The sequence below is a fragment of the Anolis carolinensis genome, chromosome 1 (assembly GCF_035594765.1).
Source record: "Anolis carolinensis isolate JA03-04 chromosome 1, rAnoCar3.1.pri, whole genome shotgun sequence".
Taxonomy (NCBI): domain Eukaryota; kingdom Metazoa; phylum Chordata; class Lepidosauria; order Squamata; family Dactyloidae; genus Anolis; species Anolis carolinensis.
In genome coordinates, this window is record NC_085841.1 from 37,014,527 (window position 1) to 37,029,422 (window position 14,896).

Consider the following 14,896-nt stretch of genomic DNA (forward strand, 5'->3'; position numbering starts at 1 on the left):
CTCAAAGGAGATTTTTGCAAACAAGACTAATCTATAATCTGTGCTGTTTTTCCTGGTGTTCAGGCCAAGGTGACTGGCCTGTAGTTTCCAGGATCTTTTTTTTTTTTTTTGTCCTTTTTAAAGCGGGGAGCTATGCCAACTGGTCTGCAGTCCTCTGGCACTATGCCTGTTCTCCAAGATACCTAAAAAAAACTCAATGACACATTGTCCTGTGAGTATACCAGAAAGTTCTTTCAATACTCTGAACTGCAGATCTGAACACGCTGGCCTTCCCTGTTGGTTAGGATCAATATTCAAGATTGCAAAGCACATCAGGCATTTGTTGGAGCAAATACCACATAATTGAAGTCCCCCATGATTAGCAGTACTTGCTTCTTGGAGTTTTTGAGATTTGTTTCAGGATAGTACCATCCACAAACCGCCGCTTGGTTTGGGGGCCCATGGTAAACTCCTACCACAGTGTTGCCTTTATTTATTTTTCCACTTCTTTCTTTCTTTCTCTACTAGTCTGGCATGGATTTCTGTGCAAATTAATTTGTGTGTTAATGCTTCTTGAACTACGACATCAAGCTCATCTTGTTTCCCAGATCCTAAGTGTTAGTGTGTAGACATCTAGAGTGCAATTCGTTTTTATTTTTAGTACACTGCAATTTTAATGTGGCTCTAATTCTCTTGCTCAGCATCTCTTCTAGAATTCATATCCTTATGTCAAACCATACTTTTGAACAGATGTTTAAACTATCATTTAGAATTTGAAGCCCTCTTGTTAGTTTTACTTAAGTATGTAAACACTGGACTAGTTCAAAAGAAAATAAGTGCTTCTCTTTACCTAATTTGCTTATGGCTTCCTCATTACTAGACATTCAACACAGACTTGTTACCCTCTCTTTTTAAAATTCAGTCTTCTCCTAATACGTGGCAACTTCACAAAGCAGCCAGTAGGTGGAGTGGCATTATCAGATTGTAAGCAAATTCTGTTTTCTCAAGGAAGGTGCGTGATATTTGTTTTTGGCTGGATAGAAATAGCAGAACTGTAAGCAAAAGCAAATATTACACCTGTGGCTTGCAATCATATTAAGCCTATGAGCTTTTTTGTTGTGAGGATTTAGAACAAGATATTCCTAAAACTGTAATGCATTGTTGTTGTTTTTTTAAAGGAAAACATTTGCCACCTCTAGTATTGGTTTTACAGGTTCCTGCATTCCCCTTGCCTCTCACTGCAGTCATTTAGATCTGGTATGTGAAAAAAAGAAAAAGATATGGCCCAGCCCATAATCCAAATACAGCCAGCCCCTTTTCAGAGAGCAATATCCTGAAACGTTTCAACTCTATTTTTCCTGACTGGCCTCTTGTTTTGAGCTGCTTACGTTCCCGAATGTTCTGTGCATGGATTTCCAGTTATGTGTTCTCATTTCTTGCTTACCTACTTCAGCAGCATTTTAATCAGATCTTATTTCTGCCATGGAAAATAGCCAAGGGATTCTAATCGTGAGTTACCATTGTGTTTTATAGCTCTTTAATACTTTTAGGAATAGGTACCTATAATAATTTATTACAAACCGTTGAGAAAATCCTTTGAGCTTTCTGAAAGGTTTACCTGTTGTTTGTGGCTGTATCTGGAGAAAAATGCAACTGTCAAAAATACATGCCATGCTTCTGAGTAATATGATGAGGGAGGATGCATCATTACTAGAGGTGTGCAAATCAGCCAAAAGGCATGCCATTTTGAGGTCCATTGTCAGCTAACCCCTCGTTCTGTTTACTGGAAAGTTACTCGAATGGGGAGGGGTTTTGCCATTTTCCTTCAGCAAAGATTTGGCCCATTGGATGCAATGGGAAACTTTTAAAGGCTCAATCCTCAGCTATTTTAAGGCCTATCTGCATGAAACCTAACTCAGTTTTAGACCCCATTTACAACTGCGAGCCTGAAAAGTTTCAAAACAACTCACCAATCTACTGATTTTTAAGACTTATTTTAAGTTTTAACCATAATATTTTTTTAAAAAAAATATGACAAACCTCAAGAGAGAGTTCTGGGAATTGTAGTCACTGGTTGTATCCATTCTCAGCCAAACAGGGCATGGACACAACCAGGCTTTTTATTGGCTGAAAATCAGAAAGAGACAAAAACTTCAACTCCCATCATTCTCAGAGATGAACTTTTCAGTGCCCACTCTATGCAAGTGCTGCTGGGAAAGTGAGTTCCCAGGTCCCTCTCTGGAGGAGGAGGGAACTTTCCAAGAAGAAGTGGAGGACCCCCGCATATCCCTGCCTTAGGTATATTGCAAACTTAACTCCTTCCTCTCCAAAACCAATAAAATCCGGCTCCCTTGATCCATTTTGCTGGGCTTTGTGGCTCCCTCCTCCCCATTCTGTTTTCGGATATTTTACAAAACGGACCACCAAATATTACAAATCATTTTTGTTCAAACTAATTTGGGACCAAGCCTAATAATTACACAGTAAAATCAACATGTAAAAAAATAGATGCATCAAGTAAACCTAGATACCCAGAAGATGTCTAATCTTGGAGAGCTAAGAAAGGTGCATCTACACTAGAATTAATATATTTTGACATCACTTCCACTGCCATGGCTCAATGCTATGGAATCATATAAGTTGTAGTTTTATAAGGTCTTTAGCCTTTGCCAGAGTGCTGGTGCACTGCCAAACTACAAATCCCAGGATTCCAAAGCATTGAGCCATGTCAATTAAAATGGTGTTAAATTGCATTGATTCTTCAATGTAGATCCATCCCAAGTTCGGCCCAGTTAGTACTTGGATGGAGAACCACCAAGGGATATCAGACGCTGTAGTCTATATTTCACAGGAAAGAAAAGGAAAGTCATCTTTGTGTTGTTCTGCCCAAGAAAACTAGGAAATTAATGTCACCATAGCTCAACAGATTAATTTTTTAAAAATTACACTCTTCCTATATATCCTCATTCTTTTAGTCTGAAGATAACTGCTCTTTTTTTAGCCTGGCACTGGATCAAAATAACTTTGGGAAGTAACCTAAGAATCATAGAATAGTAGAGTTGGAAGAGACCTCATGGGCCATCCAGTCCAACCCCCTGCCAAGAGACACTTTCTGTTTTAAAAGTAAGTTATCAAATGGCCCAGAGAAGCCCCCAAAAGTAATGAAAATATCCCTATGCCATAGGAACCGTTAGGGAGTCAAAATTTTGTAATTTTTAAAAATTGTTGACCAGGGAGGAAGGGCCACATGCAACTTTGCCCATTGCTGCTCTGTTCACCTTTTCAAAATTCTGGCATGACCTTCCATCTGGTCCGGGAATCTTGCTTCTAATTTTCAACACATCCAAATGAAATCCAAATGAAAATCTGATTTTTTCAAATGTACACAAAACAGGTAAAATAAAAGTTACAAAATTCTTCTAAACTTGTTTTAGTTGAGCCTTTATATTTTTTTTTATGAGCAGGAGGAAGACAATGTTGATAAGAAAGGAAGAGATCAAAGTTCAGAAGAAAGTAAAAATCCAAGAAGGATTATTTATTTTGCAAATGGTGAATCTATGGAGGAGTGCAGTACAGAGGAAGAAGATGCAGAGGAGAACAACCATCAGCCCTTTCTTGACACTGTGAGATTATGATGACGATAATTTAAATATATACTAGCTTTCAATTTAAAAAACAGGGCACTTAACAATAGTGATGCAAATGTATCGTAGTAAATGTAACAATGTAAAACATGGTGCAAAAGTTAATAAAATCTTAATACAGGTTGGGTATCCCTTATCCGAAATGCTTGGGTCCAGAAGTAATTTGGATTTAAGAGTTTTTTGATATCATTTATATGGGATTAAAATCTAAATACCAAGTTAATTTATGTTTCACATAATCTGTTACACATAATCTGAAGGTAATTTTATACATAACCTTTTAAAATAATTTTGTGCATAAAACAAACATTGAACCATTAGAAACTAAAGGTGGTGTTGTCTCAGCCACCCATCTAGATAATTTCATATTTTGGAGTATTTTGGAATTCCAGATAAGGGACGCTCAACCTATATAACCAGCAGGTGAAATTGTGTTTTATGTTTGGTTTCACTACATTTGGATTATATGTGGCATCTAATTCTGTAAGACCGCTCTGGGTCTCCCTAGGGGAGAAGAGTGGTATATAAATTAAATAAATAAATAAATAAATAAATAAATAAATAAATTTGGATTTACAGATGAGGTTAAATAAGTGAAAGTGATTACCTAATGTTGACTACTTTTTAATGAATTGGGGAAGAATACATGGTATATCACAAACATATAGGATGTTCTCTCTCTCCCCCCCCCCCCCCCCAATGTTATAGAATGGAGGCCAATCGTTCCATCTGCTCCAGCAGAATTCTGGAAAATGTAGTTTAGGGATGCCAAAGTCTCCTCTAGCTGAAAATTCCAAAGGCTCTGCCCTGAACTACATTTCCCAGAATTCTGCATGAGCAACTCAAACAACAAGCAGACAATAGCCTTTGTCCTATAACACTGGTGGGAAGACGTCCCATAGGCCTGTTCTGTCTCCACCAACCATCAAAGGGTAGAGGATTCAGAGTTAGACCTCTGATAAGAAGCTTAACATTTGAGCAAGTATTCTAGGGAGAATGCCTAGGTTATATGTGGAATGGAAATACATCAGATTGGTTGACATTACAACCACATATAACAGATGTGGAAGGTCTGGAAGCGGTCAGAAGGAACCCCTCCTTCTGTTCACTTGCGACATGGCAAAGGTGGCATTCACCCAGAGGGAAGCAACTATGGGAGGCTTGATAGCCATATTAGACACCAGAGAACTTGGAAGGTGGCACCACTGGAAAAATACATTTTCTGCCCCTTAAATGCCCCCAAATATCTAAAAGTGTGGGTGCATTTTTGCCATGCTTTCAGGATCTCCTTGGCTGTTGTAGGGCCCAGAGAGGCTTCTATTGCCATGCCTCAGCTGATTGCTTGCCTTTGTACTACTAAGTGGTGAGTTAGTATGGGAATAGGTTAAATGGAAGGATAATTTGAACTCTTCTGTTCCAGAATCTTAGGATACAGTGGATACGGTCATGAGATAGGTGCGTATTCTTATTAGGACATGAAAATTACTCCAAGAGGAAATTTAGCTCCGATCTCTGCTATGCTGTTTCAGTAGGATAATGTACTTAAGAAAATTGTGCATATCTTTGTGCTTGTTACAATGTCTTGAAAAATGAGACTGCGGCAGAATTTCCCAAATTCTAGGCCTCCAGATGTTTTGGGCTTCAAAGATAGCCACATAGCCAAGTCAACTTTATTTATACCCTGTCCCCTCTTCCCTTGGGGACTCAGGGCGGCTTACAACATAAATGGTAGCCATTCAATGTCATACAATACACGGTGAGAATACAAATACATAATAAATTAAATGCAGATAATTAAATGACAGTTTATCTTAACTAAACATGAAAACAAATCAGTAAAACACACATGACAACAGTGATTAAAAATAGATTAAAAACCCAATCAGTAGATTAATGTTTATTTTGTCACTGATAATTCTTTGTCTTTGTCTCATAGGCCAACCTCTCCTGGCTCAGTTATCTGCGACATTGGATCCTTCGAATTGCAGCAACAAGTTTTTTTAGTAAGTACACATGAGCATTTTTGTCATAGTGGTCTGAATGGGAGGACACGACCTATTACCATATCATTAGTAACTACAGAGAAATATACCTGTTATCAATGATAAACGAATGGTAAAGGTCTCCTTACACACTATTATAGCACTGCCATGGCTGCATCCTATGGAACCCTGTGATTTGTAGTTTGGTGGGGCACTAAAGGAGTTCTCCAGCTTTCCCCTAAACTGTAACCCCTAAGATTTCATAGGAAGTTGCTATGGCAACTATAATAATATCACTATAATTGTTAGCATCAAAACTCGTGAATGAGAAGCTGTGTTTTTCTCCCCCTAGCAACCAGTCTGTGGGTATTTTTACTAGGCATAAAAAAACTACAAGGTATGTCATATGGAAGTTCTCTTGTGTTTTGTCCACTATTAGCCATTTGATGAAGTAATAGTCATCAGATGAAGCAATGTTCCCTCCCAAAACTTCTATTTCTGACTGGTTGCTTGTCCTTAAAATAAAGGCTCACATTTTGTCCAATCACCTTTACAGCTTGTGAATTCCTTGGAGGAAAGTTATCCTCGTTTTTTGGACTCACTGAAGCCAAGTATCAGTATGCAATAGATGAATACTACAGGACACAGCAAAAGGTAAATGCAGTTGAGTCTCTGGGTGGAATAAAAAGTGTTTGCTATTTTATGGGCTGTTAAGGCTTGTTTGTAATAATTTTAAAATTCATAGAATTTCCCAGTTTCACCTTGAGAGCAAAAGAAACTCAGAATACCCACTGGACCTGGGAGACTGAGCCTCAGGATATATAAAAATTGTTGATTTTCACAAAGCAGTTCAATACATTTCAACTAGAAAGGCTAAATATTTCAAAATGACATGATGTATCAGGCAAATGTGTGAAATAAAACCTCAGATATGTGGACATTTGTCCTCTCTTTTCACATAAATTTCACATTGCAGTGAAGTTCTGAGGAACATTTTAATCTTTCTATTTTTGTCTGGAGAATTTTCCTAAATTATTTGTACAGACTCCCATTGAAATGAAGGGGGCACCATATATAATATAGATTTGTCCTTAGCACAGCACAAAGTTATACCTTCATAGCCGTGGTTTGGTCCTACTTTTGTCTCAGTCTTCTCACACGATGTCATGGTTCCTCTGGTGCCGTTGTGCACCAGATTTTTTTCATGCTGAAAATAATTGGTTAATGACCCCCTTTCCTGCTATGATTCAGAAACAGTTTAAGTGTAGGTGTCTAAGTCCACCTTATTGCAAGAACAATCAGTTAATGTTTGGTTGCCCCTTCCTTAGGAATTCCCCAGGAAATCTTTAGCAGGATAGCCTCTGACAACTTCTGGTGCTGGGGGGGGGGGGGGGGGACACAAGATTTTCCAAGTGAATAGCTATGTTTTTTCTATTTTTAAAATATATAAATTGTTTGTTTTTATGGTGCAATAACACTGTGATCCTAACCTGTTAGCTATTAACCACTGGGGAGGCCCTTCTCTCAGTCCCACCGCTGTCTCAAATATGATTGGTGGGGACGAGAGAGAAGCCCTTCTCGATAGTGGCTTCCCGGCTCTGGAATGCCCTCCCTAGTCCCTTCACTTCAAGCCTTCTGTTAAGCTTAAAAACATGGCTTTCAAAGCAAGCCTTTGATCTACATAGATTTTTAAGGATTAGTCCGAGGACTTACTGGGGCATCACATTGGCAATGGACTGTATCAATTGAAACATCTTGTTTTCATCCATAGCTGTGACTGCATGTTATGAATGTTAATGTTTTACATTGTAATTATGTATGTGTGTGATTGTAATACTATGGTTTTATCTTTTTAGATTTATGTATTGTCTATATGCGGCACTTTGTTGGTTTTGTTAGCCGTCCCGAGTCCCTTCGGGGAGATGGTGGCAGGATAGAAATAAAGTTTTTTATATCATCATCATCATTATTAAAAGTCATTATTCAGATTTCTTTATTTCATGGATTTCTTCATTGCATTCCTGTGGTACCATACAGCCTAACTATTTAAAGAATATTTTACAAATATTTGTGAGTGCTATGACATCTCAATGAAATGTTTTTCAATAGCCAGCCTGAAACAACTGAGTAGTTCATTAAACAATTTGATTTTGAAAAGAGAAAAATATAAAAATGGCAGGGAATGGTGGGTCCGTTTCTCTTCTAATGTCACTTCTCACCACACTGCAATGATGTCATGTTGTAAGAGTGTTTTATGGCTTATGAGTATGATTAAAGCGCCTCTGACCAGGACAACCTTAAACATTTTACTAGTGTGACAAGCACTTTTATTTTTCATAGTAGAAGATATCAAAAATCACAGTGGGTAGTGGGTCTGTGGTAGTTTTGCTTGTCATGCAGTCAAAGCCTATTGGCATCCCCTCCTTTGTTAAAGGTGTAAGTAGGTACATGAGTGTGATCTGGATTTTTCTCTGGCAATCCTCCATTTTTCATAAAAATGCTGCCATCCAAACTTACATCTATCTGTTTAATTTGCAGTTTGCTTCCGAGTCTAATGCTTTGGGGCTGTTATAATCAAGCTGAGAAAATATCCTTGGGTCACTTATAGCCCTATCCAATTCATGGCAAGCTCCACTGAGTTTAGTAAATCCCATTGAGCGAGAGATTATACAAGATTGCAAGCCCCAATGACACCCAGCATCTGGGCCATTGGGTGCTGATTCCCCACTTGACCTAGTTTTTAAAATGTTACTACAGCAAAGCTCCTGTAACCACAGACCATATCCATGGTCTCCACTTACCTGTTCCTGGGGGGGAAATGGTCTCTAGAAATTTGCTAGGCTCTCCAGGCAAATCTATGATATATTTCCCCTAGAAGTTATTTTTAGGATACAACTGTGTTGTATGCCAGGACCTGAAATTATGTTATTTAATGGTTTTCAGTCATATGCATGGTTTCAGGTAGCGATGGTTTGGCCAGGAAGTGAGTCTTATTGTACTTTCTATTCCTAGCCCAGCATTATTTAATGCAGGCATCATCTGCAGCTAATTTAATAACACCTGAAACTCTCATAGAGCAATTCCCAGAAATGAGTTAAGCTGTGTGTGACTAAACACTTCCTTTTATGTCTATCTTCAATTTACTCTCCATCAATTTAATACAGTGATAATCTTCCATATTAGTGCTGTTAGAGAGTATGAACAACCATGCCAAGAATAGCAGGTTTTATCAGTTCCAGCAAGTCAGTATGTTATATTGGGCAGACTGCAGTTGCTATATTTTGAAAAGCAACAAATAAAACACATTTACCAGTTGACAACATAGAATCATAGAGTTGGAAAAGATCTCCAAGGGCCATCCAGTCCAACGCCCTGTCATGCAGGGAAAACACAATTAAAGCACTCCTGACAGATGGCCATCAAACCTCTGCTCATAAACCTCCAGAGAAAGGAGACTCCATCGAATTCTGAGGCAGCCTATTTCACTGACAAGCAGCTCTTAATGTCAGGAAGTTCATCCTGATGTTTAGGTGGAATCTTTTCCCCTGCAAATTGAATCCACTGCTCCATGTCCTAGTCTCCAGGACAGCAGAAAACAAGCTAATTCCCTCCTCAGTGTGACATCATTTCAAATGTTTAAACATGGCTCTCATGTGTGGGTAAGCTAAACATACACAGCTTCCCTAGCTGCTCCTCATAGGGCTTCCAAAGTTTTGATCATTTTGATTGGCCTTCTCTGCTGTGCCCCAATTTGGGACCCCCCCCCCCCCCCCCCCCCCCCGGTCACGCTGAGTGCTCCAGCATGACAGCTTCCATCTCCTTTCCCAGCAGAGAACTCAAAGGACTTAGAAAGAAAGTGAAGAGGAGGCAGCAGTGTCACTGGACAGACCAGACATTTTAAAAATCAACCCAAACAATAATTTTAGCACTGAAAAAAAGAACATGTTTCGGAAAAGGAGTATATACAGCTACCCTAGGTTTAACTATTCAGCTGGAATTTGGGGAATCAAATTTAGGTTCCCATTGATAACCACAAAACTTTCTTATATAGCCACTTTCTTCCAACGTCACAAAGTTTTTGTAGGGATAAATCATGTAACTATAGGATAAATTTGAGCTCACTGGAGGAAATGCAGGATATAAATATCACACAACTATAAATACAAAGCAAACAGAAAGAATGGCCTGCCCTGAGGCAGAAAAAAAAAGCAACCTCTCACCTATGCAGGTACTATTTTTTTCAGTCTTACCAAGAAATGGTTATAAAACAGTCATTGCACTGAGGAATTGTTTTCGTATGGGGTGTTGTGTGGTTTCCGAGCTCTATGGCCATGCTAGCTCAGTGGTTCTCAATCTGTGGGTCCCCAGGTGTTTTGGCCTACAACTCCCAGAAATCCCAGCCAGTTTACCAGCTGTTCGGTATTCTGGGAGTTGAGGGCCAAAACATTTGGGGATCTACAGGCTGAGAACCACTGTTCTAGCTGCTAGTACACAGCCATTCAGCCCGGAAGCCATACAACACCCCAGTGATTCCAGCCGTGAAGGCTTTTGAGAATACATTGTTTGAGTATAGTTCAGAATGTTGACTCTGTTGAATTACTTCCTTGAACAACTTATTGTCCCTTTCTCTGGCCACATTTCAAAGGAATAAGAGCAAACCAACCTGCTCAACTTGCAATTATTGGGAATCTGTTACCGAGTGCTATGTTAAATGGGCATTTTGTCAGAGGCGAATCTGTTTGAACGCTTGTCCCAATGTCCTCAGTTTTGAGACTGTGGAACAGGCAGAAGTTGGAATGCAGTCAGGTGGGGACAGGGTGCTTTTGAAGAGTAAAGAGAACCCTTTTCGGGCTGTGAAGTTCTATGGGAAGCCATGAATAAAGGCTTCTTTGAATCTGGTCACATTGAAGCATTAAAGACATGTTAGCACTCCGTTCCCACAACAAATGCCTCACATTGATGTTAATATATTTGAAATGTTTCAGCTCAACCAGGATTTTGGCTCAGTTCTCACTAATGACACATTAGTGGGAAATTATCTGTACCAGATGAGAATGCATAATATTGAATGTTCTATTGGAAAACTGTGTATAATGGGTTCTTGCCTTCTCAGTAACCATATTCAGAAATTAATCCTATGCAATTAGAACTGCAGAAAGGGAAATATCCTTGACCCCACCTAAAGCGTGGAAGAGTCACTTTTCCAACTGTCAGAATCTGCTACCAGCTTGACCATAGCCATGCTTGGCTGGGGGATTATGGGAACTGTAGTTCAAAATATAATATTAGCAAGGTCTGCTCAGTTCACCTAGTATGTTTTTAGCATCCCTGCAGTTCACAATAAATTGAAAGTATATCTTCTGCAGTTGTCTCTGCTATATCCTAAGGATGAGCAAAGTGTAGCCACAAAGCAATTTTGCTGCCTTTGACCTCCAGACTCCCAGGACTGTGAATGAACTGACCAGAAAAATTGCTAAATTCAGCCAATAGTCTGCCAATTATGTAAAATACAGCTCAATCCCATATACTATGAGCCTGTTGGAGTTTAGCTATAGGACCTCTTACAGATATCAAAACATGTGGATGCTCAAGTGCCATATTATCTTCAAAGGTTGAATCTTTGCCTAGTAATACTATTAAAATATTTTGAAAGGTTATATTTTCTTGCCTACTTGTCCTTCTCCTCTGCCTTCCTCAGACATGACCAAAATGCATTGGTTGTTGTTTAATTTATCATGTATTCTCTGGATTATTTTTCCCCAGGAAACTGAAAGTGATGAAGATGGTGAAGAGATGCAAGAAATGGAGATGGTGGTGGCTCCAAATGAAAATCAGCACCTCGAGACGCAGAGCCTAACATATGGGTCCATTCATTGCAAAGAGATGTCTGCATTTTCACAGGAAATTACTGTTGCAAATGTAAATGAGCTTGCAGAAGGAGGCCTGACAAGTTTAAAATGAAATTCTCAGCTGTGTCTTGGCTTTTAGAAGGGAAGGGCAGGGTGTCAATTAGGTAATTAAATAAATACAGTAATTCTATCAATTGGAAAATGAAGGCTGCATTTCTGGCTTGCTTAAAATGTGGACATGATGAGAAAAGGATAAACTATCCAAAGTTTAGGGGGTGATGGTTATACAATCCCTTTATGGCAATTTATAGTTTAAAAAGCTTTCCAAACTCTGAAATGGGTAGCAGTTGAAGATGGGGGAGGGTGTGACTCTAAAGCAGTAATATTAAAATAGTTATCTGGAAAACCCTGGTGATCCTTGAAAGCTCGGATTGGGGTTGAGATTCCTGAACGAGAAGATCAACAAAGGGGGTCCTTTAAACAGGGATTGGAGCCATGCAGCCTTGCCCATCTTCCAAAAAACTGAACCTTCTCCACAAAAAGCCTAAATATGCTTTTCTCTGCAATCTCCCCAAAATGATGGTAGAAATTGACACAATGATGAGTGATGAGGAATACTGAGCGGTGAAGCCTAATAAGTATAGAGTTTTATTAATGCTGATGGAGTATTTTCTTGTGTAGTCATGCACTGAGTGGGTTTATGTGTGATTTGGAGCCAAAAATATCAGAAAAGTTCATAAGTTTGAAAAGGGAGGACAGAAACCGCAAATGACCGTGTGTGTGTGTGTGTGTGTGTGTGTGTGTGTGTGTGTGTGACAGGATGGTCTTTGGGGTCTACTTCACCTTTATGATTCTGTAAAAATTGTGGTTCACAGTCTGCATGCAACTCATGAGCTGCATTAAACCCATCTCTGTTCTATTAGCTTCTTTTGTTCTTATCTCTAACCAGCGATCAGAACTAAGAGCTTTTTTTAAAGTCTAGGACCTTTTGCATGGAACTAATCTCTGGCTTGCAGCTCAGGAAGCTGTTGTCCAGGACCTTACTCTTGAATTAATAATAAAAGAATCAGTTTGTGGTTTGTATATTTAGTGGGGGAAATGTAAAGATGGAAAAGTTACACTGCCCGCCCAAACCCAGTTGGATACCAGTTTAACTGCTGTGGCTTAATGCATTGGAATCATGAGAGATGTAGTTTTGTTCCAAAGAGTTCTAGTGCATCCCCAAATCCTAGGATTCCACAGCATTGAGCAATGGCAGTTAAAGTGAATTCTATGGTGTTGATGCACCCCAACTCAGCTATGGCCAGGAGGAAATCTTGAGATGAATTCTACTGTGAAATTATTGGTTCAGACTTGGATTCCTTTTTCACTATACAGTTATAATTGGGCATTGCACTATAAATGACATGGCAACATCATATGAATTTTGAGTTTAAGGACAAGAGCAAGAAAGTTTGAGGGCTTTCACTACGATGTAGACATGATAGCAAAAGTAGAATCACAGCACTATAATTGTATGGTTTGAAAGGGTATGACAGGCCCAAGAGGTCTGCTGGGAATCACAGAGAGACTGTACATATCCCAAAATATGCCATAGCATTTTCTACAATAGAAAATCATCCTCAGGAAGGCAAGCTGGTGGGGAAAGGATTTCCTAAAGTGGAAAATGCCCACAAACACGGGGGTTAACAAATGTCCATCAGAGGGAAATGAAACACCATTGATTATAGCCAGGGCAGATGTGAGTTGAAGTCAAAAGCATTTGCAGTGGTTCTCAACCTGGGATCCCCAGATGTTTTTGGCCTACAACTCCCAGAAATCCTAGCCAGTTTACCAGCTTGTTAGGACTTCTGGGAGTTGAAGGCCAAAAACACCTAGGGACTCCAGGCTGAGAACCACTGATCTGAAGGGTAACAAACTGGAGAAAACTGCAAGTGGAATGTGTTTTCCTTCCCTTCCAGGCAATATATAACTCTCCTGTTCTTTGCAATTGCTAGCAATATATGTAATTTGGGTAAATGGAATACTCAAATCATGATGTATCTTAGCAATCAGGTTGTTCTAAGTCAGCATCTCCCTCAGTTGTTGGCTTATAAACCTTCAGGATAGATCAGCTGCTCCTAGAAAATGGGGTGTGGCGAGGAGGAGCTATAGCTCTATACTGACATTTCCAGCTCTGCAAATTATGGATAATTCCCAAATGGAATAGGAAAGTTTAAACATAATTATTCTGAAACAGAAGAATAACTAAAATCTATGGTTCTTATTTCTTAGTGGCTAACATAAATCATGTGCTATAATAAATTTGTTTTTAAATGCCAGAAGATCCTTTTTTTCATGGTAATCTAGAATGCCTTTGACACTAAAAGAACCAAGAAAAGGATAGGATTATGTCCTCCTTTACATTTAAAAAGACATGTAAAATATAAATACCAAACACATTCAATAAATGGATATACTGTATGATATTTCATTGATTCTAAGAATCATAGAATCATAGAATCATAGAATCATAGAATCATAGAATAGTAGAGTTGGAAGAGACCTCATGGGCCATCCAGTCCAACCCCCTGCCAAGAAGCAGGAAATCGCATTCATAGCACCCCCGACAGATGGCCATCCAGTTTAAAAGCCTCCAAAGAAGGAGCCTCCACCACAGTCCGGGGGAGAGAGTTCCACTGTCGAACAGCCCTCACAGTGAGGAAGTTCTTCCTGATGTTCAGGTGGAATCTCCTTTCCTGTAGTTTGAAGCCATTGTTCCGTGTCCTAGTCTGCAGGGCAGCAGAAAATAAGCTTGCTCCCTCCTCCCTATGACTTCCCTTCACGTATTTGTACATGGCTATCATGTCTCCTCTCAGCCTTCTCTTCTGCAGGCTAAATATGCCCAGTTCTTTAAGCCTGTCCTCATAGGGCTTGTTCTCCAGACCTCTGATCATTTTAGTCGCCCTCCTCTGGACGCTTTCCAGCTTGTCAATATCTCCCTTCAACTGTGGTGCCCAAAATTGGACGCAGTATTCCAGGTGTGGTCTGGCCAAGGCAGAATAGAGGGGGAGCATGACTTCCCTGGATCTAGACGCTATACCCCTATTGATGCAGGCCAGAATCCCGTTGGCTTTCTTAGCAATCGCATCACATTGCTGGCTCATGTTTAACTTGTTGTCCAATAAGATGCCATTGATTGTAAGATGCACATTTATTTTCAGTACCACCAACTGAAAAATAATCACCCATAATTCTAAGACCCACACGCACCCCCATTAAAAAAATTTATATGGGGGAGGAGTGCATCTTAGGATCAAAGGAATATGGTAGCTCTACTTCCTACCACTGGAGTTTTATGTTTATATTATTTATAGAGTTGCCATCAGTTGAAGATAACTTCAAGGCACACAGCAACAACAAAAATGAAAATATTCTGTAGAATGAGACGTGTAACTTGAAA

General features: G+C 39.4%; 1 protein-coding gene across 1 annotated transcript; it reads left to right on the forward strand.

The window, feature by feature from the left end:
• The first annotated feature begins 55 nt into the window (after positions 1 to 55).
• fam177b (family with sequence similarity 177 member B) lies at positions 56 to 12,376 on the forward strand. Its single transcript, XM_008125874.3, has 5 exons — positions 56 to 1,488; positions 3,444 to 3,602; positions 5,560 to 5,626; positions 6,162 to 6,259; positions 11,369 to 12,376. The coding sequence occupies exons 1-5, from the start codon at positions 1,462 to 1,464 to the stop codon at positions 11,564 to 11,566; spliced, it is 549 nt and encodes a 182-aa protein (XP_008124081.2). The 5' UTR covers positions 56 to 1,461; the 3' UTR covers positions 11,567 to 12,376.
• The last annotated feature ends 2,520 nt before the right edge of the window (positions 12,377 to 14,896 follow it).

What these genes read in the sequence shown, in the direction of transcription:
- fam177b (XM_008125874.3), top strand. Translation starts at nt 1,462, where the DNA reads ATGGAAAATAGCCAAGGGATTCTAATC. An exon ending in ATAGCCAAGGGATTCTAATC is followed by an intron (nt 1,489 to 3,443) that starts GTGAGTTACCAT and finishes TTTTATGAGCAG; the next exon opens with GAGGAAGACAATGTTGATAA. An exon ending in TGCAGCAACAAGTTTTTTTA is followed by an intron (nt 5,627 to 6,161) that starts GTAAGTACACAT and finishes TCACCTTTACAG; the next exon opens with CTTGTGAATTCCTTGGAGGA.